Genomic DNA, 21,104 nt, shown 5'->3' with positions numbered 1-21,104 from the left:
AAGCTACTGTTTTTCAGGTTTCTGTTACTAGCAGATAATAGATTGGGACAACATGGCTGATAATTTTCTATGAGCCAAAGTCGGGAAAGACAGAACATGAGGCTCACACTTTCCCCAGCAGCTGTGGAGGAAGAGAGCATTGGTCAGAACTTTCTTTTGGGCAGAGAACGAGTGAGCTAGGCAGAGGGCAGAGCACCACAGTGAGAGCGGGAGTGACGTCCTGGCCTGTGGCTTGAGCTGCCAGAGCTCGGGAAGGAGATGACAATAAAAATGTATTCATTTCCTGTTGCTGCTGAAACAAATTACCACAAACTTAGTGGCTTCAAACAATCCAAATTTATTACCTTACAGTTACGGAGGTCAACGTTCAAAAAGGGTCTCACTGGGCTAAACTCAAAGTGTTGACTTCCACTTCTGGAAGTTTTAGGGGAGAACAGGCTTTCTTGCTTTTTCTAGCTTCTAGAAGCTGCCTGCAGTCCTCGGCTCCCAACCCCCTTCCTTACGAAAGGCAGCAGTGGGTGGTAGAGTCTTCTCACACTGTCACTCTGACAGACTCTTCTGCGTCCCTCTTCCACATGGCAGGACGACGCTGTGATTACATGGGGCCTGCCTGGATAATTCAGGCTACTCCTCCTATCTCAAGGTCAGATGATTGGTAATCGTAACTCCATTTGCCACTTTAATTCACCCTCGCCATGTGACAACATAGCCATAGGTTCTAGAGATTAGGACGTGGACATCTTTGGGTGACTATTATTCTGTTCACCAGAGAAGTCTGTACAGGGTTGGAGATTGCACACTGTGTCTTCTCCAGTGCCCTGGAAACTTGTCAGCCTCTGTGCATTCTCTGTCCTGTCCTGGGGAGATGGCAGTGGAGCGGACGGGGCTGTGAGACCTGCCAGTAGTTCCCGGGCCTCAGGGAAGGGCGTGGAGGCGGCTGTGAGAGCTGGCAGGCCAGGGAGTGGCCGAGCGGTTGGGACGCTGATGCATCCATGGAGACCACTGCAGACCCCAGGACTGGGGACCCGATGAAGATAGGATGCCTCGGAGCACCCCCGCGCAGAGGCGCAGTGGCCGAGGGCCAGACAAGGTCACTCTCAGCAAGGTCATGTCAGCTGCTGATGACGGAGGAGGCCCACTTGCTCCACGACACGACACCCTCCTGGAAGGGGGAGGGACAAAACCTCACAGCTGATTCCCAAACATCTCGGTGGCTCAGAAAAATCTGAAGTTACTGAGAAAACCCCAATTAGACCAAGATGAAGTTTCCAAATGGGAATTTGAGATAGACATTAGGTTCTTGTAGAAAGATGATAGTTCGTATTTTACACGTCTGATTTTGTGCTGGGCGCTGCGCCTGCTGCATATAAATGGGGACAATGGTGTCGCACCCATCCACCTTTCTGACGAGAACATTGGAGAGATACTTTATTTGTAAGCACCTCGGCGAGATGAAAGCTCAGTGTAAATGCTGCATGTCTTCCTGCCGTCCTGGCCAAGGCTCACCCTCCTTCACATCAGCTGCTTGGGTGATGTGTACATTGACGTCACGCACTGGAAGGATGAGGAGGTGACTTTTGTTGAGGCTGTTTCCCCATAGCTATTTTGAAGCCATCACACTTTCAGCTTTTTGTTTTTCCAAGACCAGTAAAATGTTCAATATAAACCCTCTCAGCCCTGTGCCTTGCTCAGAGATGTGCCCAGTGGCGGGGGGCAGCAGGTGTTGCTGAGGGCTGGTGTCCTTTTGAGGGGGGCGGCCCCTCACCAGGGTCATCCTGTGTGGCCACCCACTGTCTCACAGTCTTGTTCCCACATGGTACACTCTGTTGGTTTTTTATCATAATCTTAACAACTATCATGTCAACATGTCGCCCTAAAAATCATTGAAAGGCAGCCTTCTGGGAGAAAGTGGCCAGGGGGAGAAGTCACCAAAGCTGTGCAGTTTGAGGCCTCAGACAGATTTAATTGTTGTGGTCTGGCCTCAGTGTAGAGCAGCATTTAGAGGGACCTGAGACACTCCTGCCAGACTGATGGTGGTCTTCCCTCCACACCGGAGGTCTGGGCCCTGGCACTGCAAAGGTGGGACATCCGGCCCCTGGGGGGCCAACTGACTTTCTGGCTTCCTCACTGTGAGCCAGTATTACCAGGGCTGACCCTTGTACTGGGCTTATTACAGAGAGAGCTATTGTGATCAGTGGGCTAGGCATTAAAATCTAAATGGTTAATAAATAAGTTTTATTTTGTATTCTACGCAAGTGAAAAAACAATCATGGTGATATCATATACGTAATAATATTAACTAATATTTATTGAGTGCTTATTATGTGCTGGGCACTGCGCTAAAGCACTTTACATGCATTATCTCATTAATCCACATAAGAGCTCTGAGGGAAAAGAATGAATATGACCCCCATTTTAGAGACAAAGAAGCTGGAGCTTAGGGAGACCAAAGTTCCCTCAGCTTGCAGTTGACTCAGCTTACAGGTGACCAAGTAAGGGCTTGCAGGTGACAAAGCCAGTTTGCAGGTGATCAAGCCAGGGCTTGGACCCCACTCTCTCTAGCGCCACAGTCTGATTGCCCAGGAATATGCACTTAAAACCACTGCTGGAGGAAACATAGCTCTGGCATTTGGGGGGGTGACGCTCTCTTGGAACCACACTGCCTTACCCCAGCAACTGTGAGGGGGCCACCAAGTGGGAACTCATTCTCCACAGGGACAGGCATAGATCTGGCTTCAGAAATTCTTTGGGCCAGGAGTAGAAGGAGCTTCCAGACCCTTCAGACCCTGAAAGGGCTCACACGAGGCTCAGCTTATGGAGGAGAGGGTGGCGGGATGGGAAGGAAATGGAGCTCAATAATACTGCCTTATATAAACCAGACTGTGACATTTTTTTCAGTTTATATTGTCCATGGACTATTACAACAGAAGCATTTTCTTAAAGATGAAGCTACATATAGCAATATTAATTACAGATACAACTCATTGGTGCATGCAGTCCCTTCCCGACAATTTGAGGTGATTCTTGTGATCCTGGAATCTAAATATGGCATCGCTATCACATCCTGGACAAAAGGAGACAGTATAGGAGGGACGCAAACCTTCTGATGTCAGACAATAGCAGCAGCAGGTAGGAGACCAAATATCTCAGGGTTTTCATAAATAGGAGGGGACACGTTCCCCTTACGTTTTGAACATTGGAAGTTCTCTCCCCTGCCAAGGCGTCGGGCAGCACTGGTGACATTCTGTCTTTCAGACTCTTAACTCTAGTGCTGGCAAATCCGATGTCCTGTCAGTCTGCACACTTCTGTCTCTGGAGTAGGCTGTCCACATTTTCAGGGCATTTCAATATTAAAAAAAAAAAAAGAAGGAGGGAGTAGGTGGGTGTCTTAAAGCTGTGATTTCCTCTCTGAGCTGCTGGGTGGCAGAGAACAGATAAGAGACGTTGGATGTGGGTGAACAGCGAGCTGGCCATCTCAACGCTTTGGCAGATACGACCACGGAAAACAAATACGACCACAGAAACACATGACACTTCTTTTTTTAATTTTAAAAGGCATATCAGTCAATTCACTGTCACTGAAGATGGGGCAACTAAGTTCGGGGCATTTGCTGTGTCCCTCTTTCCTCACAGGAAAGGAGGCCGGGGACTCCACTTCCCCGTGAGCCCGAGAAACCTGTCTGTGTCCCCCTGGACCGGCCTCTCCTGCTTTACAGATGCAGTACGTTTTCTGTGACCGTGCTGCCTCCGCCGCTGATGACGAAGCTCCGTGAACTGGACACTACAAGCGCTGGCGACATCTCCTCAGGGCCCTCCATCTCTGGCGGGAGGTCCCCCCCGCCAGGCCCTTGCAGGCCTGCGTCCTGGGCCGTCGGATCCGGGTCCGTCTCCCCGCACTGCAGAGGGAGCAGCGCCTGGTGTCTGCTCAGGGTGTCGCTGCTCTTCTGGGCCTCCAGGGAGTTCCGGGGCGTAGAATTCCTGTGAGCCGTGGCGTTCTTCTGCGGCTCGTCGAAGCTCAGCGAGAAGGTGACGGTGCCGCTGCCGAAGATGACCTTCTGCTTGCACCGGGGCTGCGGCTGCGGCTGCTGCAGGGCCAAGGGCTGCTGCTGCTGCTCCTGCTGGGTCAGCGCCGGCGGCGGCTGCGGCTTCTGCCTGTCGGGCTGCGGGAAAGGGTCTTCGCTGTTGCTCTTGCTGCTGATGGACGAGGACGGGGTGGAGCCCGTGGAGCCCCCGACGCTGCTGGACCGCTTGCGGGACACGTTGCTGCGGCGCAGCGTGGCCCGGGCCGCCACCTTGAACGCGTGGGCCGCGGTGCTGCAGCGCACCTCCTCGATGGTGTTGCGGGACGGCTTGAAGAGGATGATGTAGATCTTGTTGAAGAAGATGCAGGCCAGCAAGCCAAAGCTGGCCGCCAGGATGGCGATCACCTCCACGGCAGAGACGAACTTGCCGTAGGTGCTGGCGTAGGCGGGGATGAAGGAGATCCAGACGATGAAGAAGATGAGCATGCTGAAGGTGATGAACTTGGCTTCGTTGAAGTTCTCGGGCAGCTTCCGGGACTTGAAGGCGAAGAAGAAGCAGATGGCAGCCAGCAGGCAGGTGTAGCCGATCAGGAAGCCCAGGGCCATGAGCGAGCCCTCGTGGCACGTGATGAAGATGATCTCGTCCTCCAGCTCGTGGTTGCGGTAGCTCGAGGGGGGCGCGGTGTAGAGCCAGATCACACAGATGACGATCTGCATGAAGGTGCAGAGGAAAACCAGCAGGAACTGCAGGTTGAGCCCCCACCACTTGCGGTGGAAGCTGGTGGGGATCTTGGCCTCGAACACCAGGAGGACGCGGTTGGTTTTCACCAGGATGCACGAGATGCAGAGCACGAAGCTGATGCCAAAGGCCGGCTGGCGCAGGCGGCACGTCCAGTCCTGGGGCTCCCCGATGAAGAACAGGGAGCTGGAGAAGCAGCAGAGCAGGGAGAAGAGGAGGAGGTAGGACAGCTCGCGGTTGGTGGCCTTGACGATGGGCGTGTTGCGGAACTTGATGAACACCCCTAGCACGAAGGCTGTCAGCAAAATGCCCAGCACGGCGAAGAGCGTGAGTGCGATCCCAAAGGGCTCTGTCCACGACAGAAACTCAATCTCCTTGGCAATGCAGGAAGTGTGGTTCTCATTCGACCAGAAGTCATCTGGGCACTTGTCACAGGCACTTGCATCTGTAAAATGTCCCAGGGAAGAGTTAGTCACTGTATGGCACAGACTAAAATTTGTGAGCGTGCATGTGGTGGTGGGGGTGCATGGGTTATTGGATCTGGTCACTTTATATTTTCTTTATTGATGAAATTGTGATTTTTATGCTATTAAAAATATATTGAATAGATTTTTCAATATATCAAAAATATATTTAATAACACGTAATTTCATATACTTTTGATGGTTCTACTGTTTGTTTTTCCTTTATGCACAAGTGGGGGACACCTGTTTCCTTTAACAGTCCCTGCTGATGGTTTATAGCAGAGAATGTGCAACCTTGCTGGACAGGTGGCTTCCCTGCACACCAGTGGTGCTGCCTTTAGATCAAAGCAGAGTATCCCACGCATATGACCTGTGCTTTCTTCACTCCACATCCACGGCTTTTCAACGCGGGAGGCTGTAGACTCAATTCCATCAACACATGTTTGCTAAGTCTCTGCATGTGCCAGGCAGGGTGCAGTTGGGAGCAGTGAAAGGAGCATGGGTTTTGCAGTTAGACATCCCGATGGGATCCTGGCCATGCGATTAGTCAGGCTCCTTAATCTCTCTGAGCCTCAGTTTCCTCTTTTTTAAAATGGAAGCAGCAATAACCCTCCTTATTGTGGTGAGGATGAAACCACAATAATAACTATAGTTAATATTTATAGAGTGCCTCCAATATGCCAAAGTTTTAATAAACATTTGTCTAGAACTTACCATATGCATTACCAATGTTAATTTAATTTTCAAAACTCTATGAGACAGGCTTAATTATTATTCTCACTTTAAAAGAACATGAAGCACAGGAAAAACACAAGTAAGACTTCAAATTCAGTAAGTGCCAGGCACCCAGCGCAAAATCTATCATGGCCTATTAACTTTGAGGCTTGGAGTGGATAGCACTTTGTCAACTCAGGCTCACTGAGCTCTAAGAAAAGGAAAACAATATTGCAAGAAGCATAATAAGAGGAAGGTGTGTAGTGAGTGTGTTTGTTAGCTTTTGTGGTATTAAAATGACATCTAACATTGCTTTTCTGTTCCCCCTCCGTGCCCAACATGGGCACGGAGGTGCAATGCTCAGATATACCCTGCTGATGAGGAACTGTGTTAATGAGGAACTGTGCTAAGCACCATCTCAGCCCAGCCCTTCCATGGGCTTCACTGACCCCAGGCCCCAGAAGTGGACTGAGCTGTGCACAGTGCCCAAGAGGAGCTGTCACTTTACCTGTCTCGTCACTGTACTCTCCATCAGGACACTCCACACACTCAAAGCAGCAGGTGGGCTCCCCCTCAATGATCCCTTTCCTGGTCCCTGCGAGGCAGTCTCGGCTGCAGTTGGAGAAGGGAACCTGGAGGACAGACAGCACAGAGGTGAGAGGCTACAGCCGTGGGGTCAGGGGCCAGTCCTACAGCTCCTTTGACACATGCAAGAGGGAGGAGCTTGGGCACAAGAACCAGTGTGGCAGACTCTGGGCCCATTCCAGGCAGGGGAGTTCCAGAGGTCCTTGGTCCTGTTATCTGTGAAAGGGACAGATACCTATGGGCGAGTGTGCACACGTGCGTGCATGTACACTTACACACATACACACATATCCATGGGATTCTGTGACGATTTTGGAAGAACACCACTACTTTCCACTACTTGAAAACAGATGAAAAATACTAAAACAACTAGCAAACAAACTCAAAGAACAAGAGAAAGAAAATACACCATGACCATGTTGGGTTTATGCCAGGAGTGCAAAGAAGTTTAATATTAGAAAATCTTTAAGTATCATTCACTGCATCAATAAATTGATGCAGAGAAATCCTATAATCATCAATAGATGAAGAAAACATGTTGATGAAATTTAGCACCAACTGGTGATAAAAACTTAGTGAGAAAGGGGTCGGAGGAAATATCTTTAGATTGAAAGAGGGTAACATAAAAAAAAACTTACAGTGGACATCATTCTATATGAGAAAATATTAAAAATATTTCATGTAAAACAAGAATGCCCACTATCACTTCTAATATTTAACAATGCATTGGAGGTCCTAGCTAGTGGAATAACAAAAGAAAAATGAAGGCATAAATATCAGAAATATCTAAATAAAACAGTTACTATTTGCAGAAGATATGACTGTTGTACAGAAAATCCAAAAGAACAACTAAATTATTAGAAATAATTGGAGAGAAGCTCCAGGCTAAAATATCAGACTGTCACTATTCTAATTAGAGTTCCATTAGTTTTTCTAGAAAAAAAACTCTGCCTTTTGTTATTTGCTTTTGGTTGATTTCCAGGTCCTTAAATGGCTGTTTTCCACAGTTCTGTCCAATTTTATCATTGCGCCACTGTTTCAGAAGTCCTGCTTCTATCTCATTCTTTGATCATGCCAGGCCATTGCATATGTACTCTAAAAATTTAATTAGTTACTTATCACCTAACAGTCCATGTTTCAGAGACAATGAATATGTCATAAGAATGAAGTCTATCTTGGAACAGCATATGTTTCTTAAAGACAGGGAGCAATTCTCACTCATCTTTGTAACCCCAGTTACAAAGCTTTGAATAATACTTAATACAAAGTATGGCTCACAGTATTTCCACAAGGTTTCTTTAATAATTTGGCCTTCTACCTACCTACTTTGTAAGATACCTTATAAAGTTAAAAACATGGAAAGCAATAAAAGAATTGTCATTGCTTCTAGCAGAAAAGAAATAGCCGACTTGACAAAGTTGAAAAAACTTGAACAGAAGATGATTAACATTATCTTCTCATGAAAGAGGTGTAGGAGTAGAATGGCAGTATTGGCCCTGATGATTGCTAAGACTCTTGAACTTAGAAGGGGAAAGATGGGAAGGGAAGAGTGAAGGACAGTTCATATTAGCATGTTCAACTATGGTGACAAGGCATCTTCAGAGACATTCTTGCAATCCTTCTTGAGGTATCAACCCATTCACTCATGGAGTGAAAGTGATGGGCCCTATTTTTCCCAAATCCATACTAGGAATGTTTCCATTTTCCCTATTAAAGAATGGCTGCCATATCCTTTATCAAGGGAAGGTAAAGTAAAGATCCCATCTATTCCTAGGTCTATGAAATTTTTGTTTTAAATCTGAAAGGGTGTTGAATGTCACTGAATACTTTCTCTGTATCTATTGACATTGTAGTAGAATTTTAATCTTTTATTCTATAAATGTGATAAGCTACGTTTATGAACTTTGTAGTGTTTGGCTAGCATGACATTCCTGTAAATTCACTGATAACTTTACTGGGTCATGATGCATTATATATTTTATACATTGCTGGTCTAGATTTGCTGATATTTTATTTAGGATTTGAACATTTATGTATATAAAAAACATTGGCCTATAATGATCGTTTGCTTGTACTGTTCTGTTCTTGGTATCAGGATGATATTAGCCTCATAGAGTGATCTTAGTAGCTTTCCTTATTGGCTTCTGTTAGGTTGCGAATGCCAAAAATCTCAGTATAAGAATGATTTCAACAAGACTTAAAAGTATTTCTCTCTCATATAAATTTCTGGGGATGTGGCCCATGGTGATACAGCACCCCACAGTGTTGGAGACCTAGACTCTTTCTACCTTGTGGTTCTAACATGTTTTGTTTTTGCCTCTTAGTCCTCAGTGGTGGCATCTGGTTTCCAGGAGGCAAGATAGAGGAGGAGATGAAGAAGAGGGCAAAGTACACTTGCATGCACTTTCTTACAGAAGGTTCCCAGAAACCATCACACAACACTGTCATTTACAACCCATTCTTCAGGATTTAGTCATGGGGCCACACTTAGCAGAAAAGGAGGCTGGGAAATATCATCTTTATTCTGGCTGGTCATGTGTCCAGCTAAAATAGAGTTCTATTATTAAACGAAAAAGTAGAGTACAAATACTGGGGGCCTTTAGGAGTCTCTGCCTTGCCTCTTGTTCTCATCTTCATAATGGTTAAGGAACAGACTCAAGGGCACACAATGGCCTGGATGGAGAGCTGAGATTCACACTCAGGTCGATCTACAAAGTCTGCACTTTTCACTGTAGCACATTCTGCTTTAAACTAGTCAAGGCTTAGGAGACTGTCACCCTCTGAGTTCTCTTACTGCATTCTTCAGCGTTCATCAGCTAAAGAGAAATCCTATCATCATGGGAGTGGGCTGAGGTAGCCGCCAGAAAGATCTGTTTTGCAAAAAGCTGTCAGGTAGCTCCAAGTCTCCCCAACAACCTTATTAAAGATGCCTATGTAATTCTGGCCAAGGAAGCTCATCTGAATTACAAGCCCCTAATTAATATGTCTCTTTGACTTCATATTAGTTGTAGCAAAACAAGGAAAGAATTATTAGCAGTAAAGGATGGAGCACTGAGGTCGGACTTAGGGCCCTGGGTGTCTAGTCTCAGCTTTTACACTGTCCATCTGTCTGGCCTGGGAAGTCACCTTTGTATACCTAGATCTCAATGTCATCAACTTCAAATTGGAGGGCTGGATACAAGGATCTTTAAAGACCCATCTAGCTCTAAAGTGCTGCATTTGTAAGTAAATTGAGAACACTGATTAAGATATAATGCTGTATTAGTAACACTATGCAATTATGTAGTATAATTCAGTTTATAATATGCTTTTATATCCTTGATCTCATATGATCTTTTTTTTTTTTTTTTTTGAGACAGAGTCTCACTTTCTTGCCCAGGCTAGAGTGAGTGCCGTGGCATCAGCCTAGCTCACAGCAACCTCAAACTCCTGGGCTCAAGCAATCCTGCTGCCTCAGCCTCCCGAGTAGCTGGGACTACAGGCATGTGCCACCCATACCCGGCTAATTTTTTCTATATATATTAGTCGGCCAATTAATTTCTTTCTATTTTTAGTAGAGATGGGGTCTCACTATTGCTCAGGCTGGTTTTGAACTCCTGACTTCTAGCAATCCTCCCACCTCAGACTCCCAGAGTGCTAGGATTACAGGCATGAGCCACCACCCCCAGCCTCTCATATGATTTTAATAACAACTTTTTGGGATATGTAGGGAAGTTATTAATATGTAATTTATAGTTAAATGTAGATGGTATCTTTGTGGTCATTTCTACAAAAAGTACAGAAAAGAGTAGACTAGACCCTAAGATTTGTTGAGAGCCAACTGTGTGCTAGGTTGGAGGTAGCATTTCTATTGAAAAATTCTATTTAATTTATAACTCTGTTAACTACTCCAGGAACATAAATGACTGAATTTATGAGAATTCCCTGTGTTACTCATTTACCAATGTTTAAACCCATGATGAACATAGTCTGGTAGAGGACAATAGGATTATAGAGAACTGTACAGAAAATAATTTCCATGCAGGAAGGGGCATGGGACATGCACCCACTAGAGACAAAGATGTGCATTAATAGGGGTGAAAGATAACCTGGATGATCCAACAGAGATGAACAGGTGATAGTATAGCTGATCAATTTAGACTTCAGGTAGTTGACATGTGTGATAATTTAGACAAGGGTATAATTAGTGGACAGAGGAGCATAACCTCTGGAACCTCAGAATCTCCATCTGGAAAAGATGTCATGACATGTTTGTAATTGAGAATCTACTCTCTGAAGTAGAAGCTTATAAAGACTTGCTGCTGTGGATGAGATCACTATGTATAGGAGACACTCACATGGATAACCCATCCTACATATTGTTAGCATCTCATTAGAAACCGATCAACCTAAGAAGCATTTGGTAAAAAGATGAAGTTGAATCTTTGGTCATGTTATAAAAAGTGGTCCAAGTTGCTCAAAGGTGATAATAAAAAGGCAAATGCAAAGAAAAATGTGGTGGGTCTAATTCAGGCTTCTGGGAGAGTTAAAGAGGGTGCCCGGTCCAGAGTGTGTTCCTACAGAGGATATGGGTCCTGAGCAGGCTACTAACTCTAGGTCACATCATTTTAGCAATCAGGTGTCTTTTCCTGAAGTGCACATCCACTGATTTTGGAAGTCCAGTGGTGAAGACAAAGGCCCTCCCAAAGCCCAGCACAGCCTCCTGCCCATGGTGGAGGCGTCTGGTGTTCTGATGGATGCCACGTACCTCCCTGGAGAACCCACTCCACAGGATTTTCTCCTCGTTGATGAAAAGTCTTTCTCCCTTCTTTGCGTAGACATTGTAATACCCGACTTCCTTAAACACGATGGAGCCGTCCTCTGGGGAGAGGTGCCAGTTGATGATGGAATAGTTCCCCACCAGGTCACCACACTCATCAAAAGTCACCTGCTCCCCCATATTGTTGGTAAAATTTAGGTGCCGTAGGTGCTTCAGGACCTAAAGAGGAACAGAGATGAATGAGTAAAAGCCACAGGGCTGCCACATATAACCAGTTATGTAGGTTATGCACTGCACAAGGACAGCAAACTATCTTGTTCCAAACCAGTGGGAGGAAGGTGACTTGGGGAAGAGGCACCTCTTTCTAATTTACACCAACATACTTTAATATAGCCCTGATAAGCCATGGGCTTTACTTACTACTCAAATTGTAAGTGGGGAAGGAAACACTGCCTTGAAAATGGGAAAGGGAAAAAGGATACATGTCACCTGGCTACTGGCCAAGTGAAAGCTGCAGGTTCACCTTCACCTTGTGGCATCTCAGGAAGGGCAGGGCTTGTAAGCCAGAACCCATTCCTGGAGTCGTCTGAGATGGGCATGGGGGGGGAGAGGAGGGATGGCTAAGTGCTCTGCCTCTCCCACCTTCTTTCCCCTATGGTTCTGTTTTTGTGGAAGTGCTTTGCTGCCAAAAATCACAGAGTGGAATGGAAAGAAGAAAGAAATGAGGCTGTGGGGGGAGGCATGGCCATCACTATTGTCATAGTCATGGCAAATTCTTGGATTTTTATAGGTTTTATGGGTTACAAAGGCTTTATGCACACACACACAAATTATAATAATTACTAACATATGCTAGTTATTTAAAAATTTTAGATACTAGTCATTTTCACTAACTTTGAGGCATAATCATAAGTACTCTATATTCCTTATCTAATCTAACCCTCACAACAAATAATATGATCACCTTCATTTTATTGATGGGGAAACTGAGGCAGAAAAACCAAGTATTTTGTTTAGAGTCACAATCCTGTGCTCTTAACTGTTACGTTCTGTTGTAACTACCTCCTATTTGTTCTTCCTATGTACATTTGTACTTCCTATACTTGACTCACGCTATCTCATGTAATCCCCAAAACAACTCTATGGATAAGAACTAATATTGTCTTGACTTTATAGACAGTGAAACTGAGGCATAGAGAGGTCAAGAAACTTGCAAAGTCACATCGCTAGTGAGTACTGGAGCTAGGAGTTAAACATAGCCTTTCTGCTACACCATCCTGCCTCTAATATGAATTGCTTAGAGTGTCCATATTTGTCAGCAGTCATAATATTTCCTCATTAAATATATTTTTAAAAGCATCACTCTTATTTGAAGAATACTTTAAAATGCATATATAGCAGTAAAGAGTAGTTAGCATAAATGTCCTTCCTCCTATTCAGGTTTCAATTCCTTGGTTCCCAACATGCCAGGCAACAAGCTGCTTCTCTCCTTTTCCCTTTCCTCTAGTTTTCTGCAGTGGCACCTCTCTAGGCACCAGAGTAGATTCAGGGAGGGAAGCTGGACAAGACCCTTTCATAATTAGATGGGTATTTTTCACACTGGTCAGACTGGACAATGACTCAAAGATCATTCCTGGATATAAGTCTTCTGCATTGTTGTTGGCATGGGCTGAAGACTTCCACCATAATCCTAACAAGACTGGATTTTTATACTATTAGAATCAATCAAGCAGAAAATATTTAGAGAATATCTACTGTGTGTTCTGCACTGGGCTCCAGAAATACCAGACAGGGTCATCCAGACCTCATGGAGTTTACATCTGGATTTGGGGGTGAAATACAAGACATAAAAATATTCAGTGAAATAGTAAGCAGTGCAAGATCAAATATAGCGAAGGGCTAATTTATGGGGTATCAACTCTAAGTACAGAGAAATTAAGAGGAAATAGAGATTAAAAGAGTCAAAAGGGTCAAAATGGTCAATGTAGGCTTGAAGCATGGTAGAGATTTGGACTGGCAAAGACAGAGGGAAAGAGGTGTTAAAGACAGTGGGAACTGCATGGGCAAAGACAGTATGTCAGGAATAAACACAGTCTGTGATGGGGGCAGCAAAAAGACCAATTTCTCCAAAACTGTGTACGTGATAGAGAACAAGGGGAGATGCAGTAGATAAGTAAGGAGAAGCCAAGGCAAAGAGAGGCTAGATATCACACTATAATGGTGTGGATCAGATAATGAAAAGTATTGATAGGAATGTGGAGAACTCAGAGTCCTCCATATACTGCTGCTGGGGATGTGAAATGGTACAGTCACTTTGGAAACAAGTCTGGCAGTTCCTCTAAAAGTTAAACATAGAAGTCCCATTTGACCCAACAATGCCACTCATGTATACGCATATAAGATACCCAAGAGAAAGGAAAATGTAGGTCCACACAAAAAACTTGTATACAAATGTTCAGAGCAACATTATTCATAATAACCCAAAGTGGAAACAACCCAAATGTTCATCAAGTGAGTAAATAGATGAATAAAATGTGGTATATTTACATAATGGAATACTATTTGGCCATAAAAAGAATGAACTACTGATACATGCTACAACACGGCTGAACCTTAAACATATTATGCTAAGTAGAAGAAGCCAGTCACAAAAGACAATATGTTTTATGAAATGTCCAAATATATAGAGGCAGAAAGTAAATTATTGGTTGTCCAAGGCTGAGGGTTGGGAGGCCTAGGGAGTGATAGTTAAAGGGTTTAGGGTTTCTTTCTGATGTGGTGAAAATGTTCTAAAACTGATTGTATTTATGACTGCACAACTGTGTCTATGCTAAAATCCACATTAGTATATTTAAAGTGAATTGCACACTTTAAATGAGTGAGTTCTATGGTATGTGGATTAAATCTCAATAAAGCTGTTACAAAAAAAAAGAAGGTATAGAAAGGGCTTAAAAAATCCAAACATGACTTCACCGGTGGAGCTGACATTCAGCAGTGGGCAGGGAATCTCTAGGATACCTGGTGCAGACAGTTGACTAAGCAGACACGGCAAATCCAGCTTTAGATGCGGCAGGGAGATAAAGGATGAGCGGAAGGGAAGAGGTGGCGATGCAAATATCCTATCCAGCAAAGGAAGCATCCTTGAATCTCTGTGGCTAGAAATTTTATGCCCACACTTTATTAGGCCAAAGGTCTCTAAAGAAGGCCCTGTTTTATTTTGTTATGTATCCCTAGTGGTTTGTAGAGAGCCTGGATTTCTGTGGCTACACATACTATGTTTGTTGAGTGCTCAGTTAATAGAATAGACATTAAAACTGTAGGCGTCCAGCACTACCAGGTGGACAAATGGTGTCCATGATGGGGTTTTTGTTAGTCTGAGGATAAATGAGAAAAATAAGGTCAACATGGTATAGGTATTAGTTGAAAGAACAAGTAGACAAAAAAAATCAATGAATATATAAAAGATTTGGACAACATGATCAACCAACTTGACCTAATTGACATTTCTACTACACTCATTCCAACAACAACAGAATATACATTCTTCTCAAGAGCACACAGAATACTTACCAAGATAAACCATATTCTGGGTCATAAAGCAAGTTTCAATAAGTTTAAAACTATACAAATCAAAGTATGTTCTTTGACTCCTATGGAACTGAACTGAAAATCAATAACAGAAAGATGTTTGGAAAAATCAGAAACTTGGAAACCAAATAACACACTTCCAAGCCTAAGAATAAAAGAAGAAACAAAAAGGAAAGTTACAAGGCATTTTGAACTATGCCTGAATCCATGTACTGTTTTACTGTCATCTACTGTCCTTGCTTGGTATTTGCCTTTGTTCCATTCTCTTCCTTTATTTATTTGTTTATTCAACAAATATTTATTGAGAAACCACTATGGGCCAAGCAGACACTGTTTTAGGAACAGGAAATACAATAATATTTAAGGTGGACAAAGAGACGTTTAATATGCTCCAGCTTGGTCAGTTGTGGTCATGCTCAATTATTTGCACACTATACTTTCTGTTTGTGTAAGGACCAGTCTGTCAGGATAGTTGGTTTCCTTTGGTGAAAACCCAGGGTGCAAGGCTGTGGACCGGTGTCTTCACTAGGAAACATCAGCTGACCTGGGGGCCTCTCAGGAGCTATAAGGCATGTGCCCAGAGGGACAAACTGGCCACATGGTTCCTTTGCAGTTACCTTGGTCTCATCAGGGGACAGATCACCTGGAGCTGATTATGGGCTTTCTTATTGGCTAGATATATGACTTTGGGAAAACCATTTTGGCCTCTCTGGGTCTTACTTTCCTTACCTACAAAATAATAATACTCAAGACTAATATTTACTGAACACATTATGTATAGGCATACAATGCTATCCTAAGCACTCTATACATAAATGTTATCATTATAATAAAGTTATAAGGTAAGTTTTATTATTTCCATTTTTCATGTGAGGAAAGTGAGGCACAGGGACATTAAGTGACTTCCCAAGGTCATAAAGCAATTAGGAGGCAAGTGAAATTTAAACCAACTCATTCTGGCTTGAGAATCCAAACTCTTAACCATTGTGCTAACTTGTGTTGGATGCAGGTGTTGTATTAGACAGTCTATTAGGTTGTCTTTCTCTAGTCACAGCAGGTTAACTAGTGTAAAATTTAGGCTGAGAAGATGGACATATTTTAACAATGGAATGGTGGAGACACGTGTAATGCTTGTGGCAACACAGGAGGCCGTAATTGGAAATGTGGTCTAAGCTGAGTGACATCGTGATCTCCATGCATGGCCTGTACTTTCATACCCCAGGGACTTTCCATTATTTTTTATTTTTAATCTACCTTATTAAGGTATAATTTACATAGATAAAGTGCACCCATTTTAAGTTCTGAGTTTTGACAAATGTATACGCCCATATAACTACCACTGCCTCCACCCTGAACGGTTCCTTGGTGCCCCTCCAAGTCACTCCCCACTCTGCTCATAGCCTTAGGCCACCATTGGTCTCTTTTCTGTCACTAGAGACAGAATATCACATAAATGGAATCATACTGCATGTATTCTTTATTTTTAGTCTATATTCTTTCATTCAGCATGATATTTCTGTGATTTATCTATGTTGTTGTATGTATTTGCTTTTGCATTTGACATTTCCTCCAAGGAACAGATCCTTCTCCATATGCACAAATCCTATCTATCCTTCAAGGCCCATCTCAAATGATATGCTTTATTTTTTCTATACTTCAAATCCTAACCTGAAGAGTATTGTAGCACTTTATTCTCACAACAGGTATGTAAATAAAATAACATGAGTGTGGAATATTTTCTACTCCAAATTTGTACCTTATCCTTTTCTAAGCAATTATTTGTTTACTAAGTCATATCTCTAAATCTTCTCCTTAAACATCTTTAATATTTCTTTTGCTATCTAAGTTTTATAGTTGAATATTTTATTTTCTGCAAAATACCTTCTTGCCTTAAATTCACATAACAAGGAAGATGGAGATAGAAAACCATTTCACCCTTAAGAGTAATCAATGATAGGGAATATATATATATATATATACACACATACACACACACACACACACACACACATATATATATATATTTTGGAGACAGGGTCTTGCTCTGTTGTCCAGGCTGGAGTGCAGTGGCTCAATCATATCTCACTGCAAACTTGAATGCCTAGGCTCAGGTGATCCTCCTGCCTCACCCTCCCCAGTAGCTGGGACTGCAGGTATCTTCCACCATACCTAGCTATTTTTTTATATTAATATTTTGTAGAGAGGGGGTCTCACCATGTGGCCAGGCTGGTCTTGAACTCCTGGCCTCAAGTACTCCTTTTACCTTGGCCCCCCTAATTGCTAAGATTATAGGCATGAGCCACCATGTCCAGCCTGGCCAGGAATCTTTAAGTTGATAATCATTGACCCAGCAATGTTGACGTAAGTCAAAAAATAATTTAGATATTTTCTCCAGAGAGAATACTCTTCTGCTTTTAGAATTTTAAAAGAAGGAACTGATAGTTCCATTAAAAAAGAAAATGTAAAATTTTACTTGAGATTATAATTCAATATAACATGCTTCCAAATTATTTTCTTTGGGGAGTAATATGAGGAAAAAGAAAGAATAAAGGAAGGAGAAGAGAAACAAGAAAAAGCTACTAGAAAGACCTAAACATAGAAAATAATTTACAGACACAAAGAGACTAACAGTCCTCACAAAGAAAACTAAACACTGAGAAAGACCTAGATCTAAAAGAGGGGCAAATACGTAGGACATGCACACATTTAGAAGTTCACATATTCTTTTACGCAATAATATTCCCATCTTGTGGCCTTTTAGGGTGTTTCCCCTAAAGGATTTTAAAGTCAAACTGTTGCTCATTACAAGCATAAATGGGAATCACCTCTTGCCACATTCTTAGCGTCAACTGAATTAAGCCAACGACTAGAAATCTCCCACTGTGGTCAAGGCCTTCCAGCTCTCACACACAGAATGAGGGAGAGTTCACACAGTTAATGAGCATCTTGCTTCTTGCCCACTTCCTGTGCTAAGAATGTAAGGAAGAGCCAGGCCCTATTCCCTTCTCTAGCCTCCACCATATTTTATTATCTCCCCTCCATCTTCTCTTCTCTCACCCTAATTTATCTTCCCCTTCTCCAACACCTAAGAATACCAGCAATTCCTGGAAAGATCAACTCCATTGACCTCTGTCATCACCACAGTTCTGTCACCATGCATGCCTGTTTTTTGATTAGTGAGTGGTTGGTGTGAGGGGCAGGGAAGAAGGAAGCATGCCTTGTGTACAGTCATCCTGAAAGAAAAGGAAGGTGGTTCCGTACATACTTACGTGATGTTCCGTTCAAACTTGATGGTGGGCACATGACCCAAGCTTGTCCAATCAGAGCCTAGAATACCTTGGCCACAGTGATTGATTCAAGAATGAGTTGTTGGGTTAAACAGTTCCTTGCAAAGGACTCTAGGTAGTGTCAAATCTCTACAAATATTCTGGTGTTAGGCATTCTGGACACATTCTGAACAATATAGGCATGGTTCCTGCTCTTAGGAAGCTTAGAGCACAGCAGAGGACTACAGTGAAGAGAGAGCTGAGGAGGGGTGTGAGGAGGGCTTGGGGTCTCTGTGGAGGTCAAGAGGCAATTGCGGGTTGTATGCTCATAAATTACCCTAGTAGGGCTACTTTTAAGGCATATGAGTTGATTGATATATATATTTTTTTGGTGTGTGTGTGGGGAGATCCACAAAAGAAAAAAAAATTGTGATTGACCCTTATTTAACCAGAAGTTTAACTAATAAGAATCTATTTTAGTCAGTTGAAGAGCTGTGAAAACTTAAACAGCAAAAATGAGGAAGAAAGAATATTCAGAAAATGAACATTTGTGGAAGTATGATTTGAAAAGACTTCCAGGAGAAAGTGCATTTTGAAAAAGATTTAAAAGTTGTTGGTAGACAGTGATAGTGAAGACGAAAATTATGGCCCTCCTGCCGTGGGGCCTTAGCAAGGGTGCTGTGCCAAGAACTAATAAGTGATTTGTGGGAGGTGTCAGGCAGGTTGGCTTACAGGGAAGGATTGAGAGAAGGCAGGCGTAGAATTCCAGGCTGAGATACTTGGATTAGATTGTATAAGGACAGGTTTCCATATAGGTGGAATGACAGAGAATAATGGCTGGTTCATCTCTTGCTAGAGAAATGGCAAAGATCTTAAATTCTGGAACACCCTCCCAGCAGCTTGGATTCCTAAGGCCCAAAAGGAGACCTATAGTAAGTGCGCAGGACGTTTTGGCTAACATTTACACACTCTTCCTCCCTAGAGTCTGATCCCATTTTCCTAAGGTGCCCTCTTCTGCATGAGTTGCGTCGGGAGGACACATCTGTACCTGGACTAGGGACAGGTGAGCTGTCTGTGTAGTGGGCATTTTAAATTTTTGGCTGCTTTGTTTCTATTTCCTCCTCCTTTTTGGGAATAGCATCCTGATTTCTCATGGGGATATACTCTCCCCTTACTCTCAGTCTGTGTCGCTTGGGCAGACTCCTAGCCTCAGGGATGGATCCGTGACTTCGGACTGGTCAACACACATGATTTCTGGGACTTTTACAGAAAATTCTGGGAAGTAAGGAGATCCCAGAAGCAAGGATTTTTTGAGCTTGATGCTACTGCAGAAGATGAAAACCACTAACCCTGGGGAATAAAGAACAAAGAGATAGAGATGAATGTATTTAGTTTTGTACCCAGAATGCATCTGAGATTTTCAGTAACATGAACCACTAAATTTCCTTTTTTTTTTTTTTTTGTTCATGCCAATTTGGTTTGGGTTTTCTATTATACAACTAAAAGTCCCAAACATGACTACAGCCTAACACATGGCTTTCTTCTCATAGGCCCGAGCTCTCGTCCTGATCATCTGGATCTTACCTCCATGTATGGGAGAGAAGTCATTAAAGAGTAGAACTGCCAAATGTGCCACTGAAACCCTCATTTCCCTTCAACCCCACCCTGGTCTCGCAGGCTTTTCAAGAGCTGGGGTCCTTTTTGCAGGGGACGCAGGTGGGAAGAGAGGAAAAACAGTAGTGTTTACCATGTAATGATTGTCCCTTTATTCCTCCTACTTAAAACCTCACACCTTAGCATCATGGTTTCTGAAGTCGTTGAAGTCTTTGACCCTCATTAGAGAGCTCTTCTATCTTTGCCAGGGTGGAGGTTCAGTGTGAGGAAAGAAGCTGTGAGCACCCACGGAGGTTACAAATTTTACCAATCAATCATGGTTTAGTGAGATTTTCCCACACCAGAATGGCTGAGAACTTGCAGGTCCTAACTCACTCTCCCAGCCTAGACAGTCACTCCTTCCCTCTCATGAGGATCTCTGCAATGACTGAGATGAGTTGTCCACTCTTTGCCTCTTAGTATCCTTCCTAAGGGTTGTGGTGGTTGGGTTCTGTATACAAAGCTGCCCTAGGTATCATATTTTTGCCTAATTAATTAATTAGATGTGAACTGAAATCCTACCATAATAATCACACATCTGTGTTTATAAATTGCTTTCACATATGTCATCTCATTTCATTGTCAAAAGAACATTGGGTGGAAAGTAGACTAGACATTAGGTCCATCTTACAGATGAAGACACTGTGACTTAGAACAGTGGCTTGTCTAAGACCACATAGCTGGGAAATGGGGCAGTTGAAGGGTTGGGTCATTCAATTCAAATTCAGGGATTTCCCTCCCACTATCATGTACTCTATCTGATAGGTCTGTTTGGAACTGAAGGAAATACAAAAGGAGTGTAAAATATGGTCTGATTAAAAAATAAGGCACATGTGCAAGACATGAACAGCTTTTTAGGAGATCAGTCTACAAATGAAAAAGAGTATGATGTCTCTCCTATGTGTAATTAAGAAATATGAAACAAGATTAAACTATGAGTGTAGAAACTCCACTGAAGTTCAGAATTTTTTTCTATGGTAACAACTTTAGTGCTTCTTTTTGAGCCATTCAATACCAAATCCTTTTAAGAAGAGATTTTTCTGTGCCTTTGATTTGCTTGTGTCCTAAGCTTGTGCTTAGTTGGCCTGCCAGGTGGCTCAGCACAGGCTGTGAGTAATAGAATGGCAAAAGTGGTGGCTGAACACAAGAACTTTGGTTTTATGCCCCTTCATGTATGGAATGTAATAGGTACCCAACAAATACTTGTCACTCACAAGGGAACAATGTCTTTAGTTTACATATTAGAAAAATACTCAATTCTACCATATTTGAAAACTTTTCAGGACCATACTTTGGGTATTCTGAAACACTGGT

At 43.1% G+C, this 21,104-nt stretch overlaps 1 protein-coding gene across 1 annotated transcript in view; it reads right to left on the bottom strand.

Moving 5' to 3' along the window:
• Window positions 1-326: 326 nt before the first annotated feature.
• The window catches only part of CASR (calcium sensing receptor), a 73,036-nt gene continuing 52,258 nt past the window's right edge, over window positions 327-21,104 (bottom strand). The window contains exons 5-7 of the mRNA XM_012780503.3: window positions 11,272-11,502; window positions 6,448-6,571; window positions 327-5,206 (exon numbers count right to left, since the gene is read on the bottom strand). Coding sequence (XP_012635957.1) covers window positions 3,711-5,206; window positions 6,448-6,571; window positions 11,272-11,502 — 1,851 coding nt within the window. The 3' untranslated portion in view covers window positions 327-3,710. The remainder of the gene's footprint in view (window positions 5,207-6,447; window positions 6,572-11,271; window positions 11,503-21,104) is intronic.

Source organism: Microcebus murinus, chromosome 1 (genome assembly GCF_040939455.1).
Source record: "Microcebus murinus isolate Inina chromosome 1, M.murinus_Inina_mat1.0, whole genome shotgun sequence".
In the NCBI taxonomy this organism is placed as follows: domain Eukaryota; kingdom Metazoa; phylum Chordata; class Mammalia; order Primates; family Cheirogaleidae; genus Microcebus; species Microcebus murinus.
The sequence above is the reverse complement of the archived record's forward strand: the minus strand, read 5'-3'. Positions and strand labels throughout refer to the sequence as shown.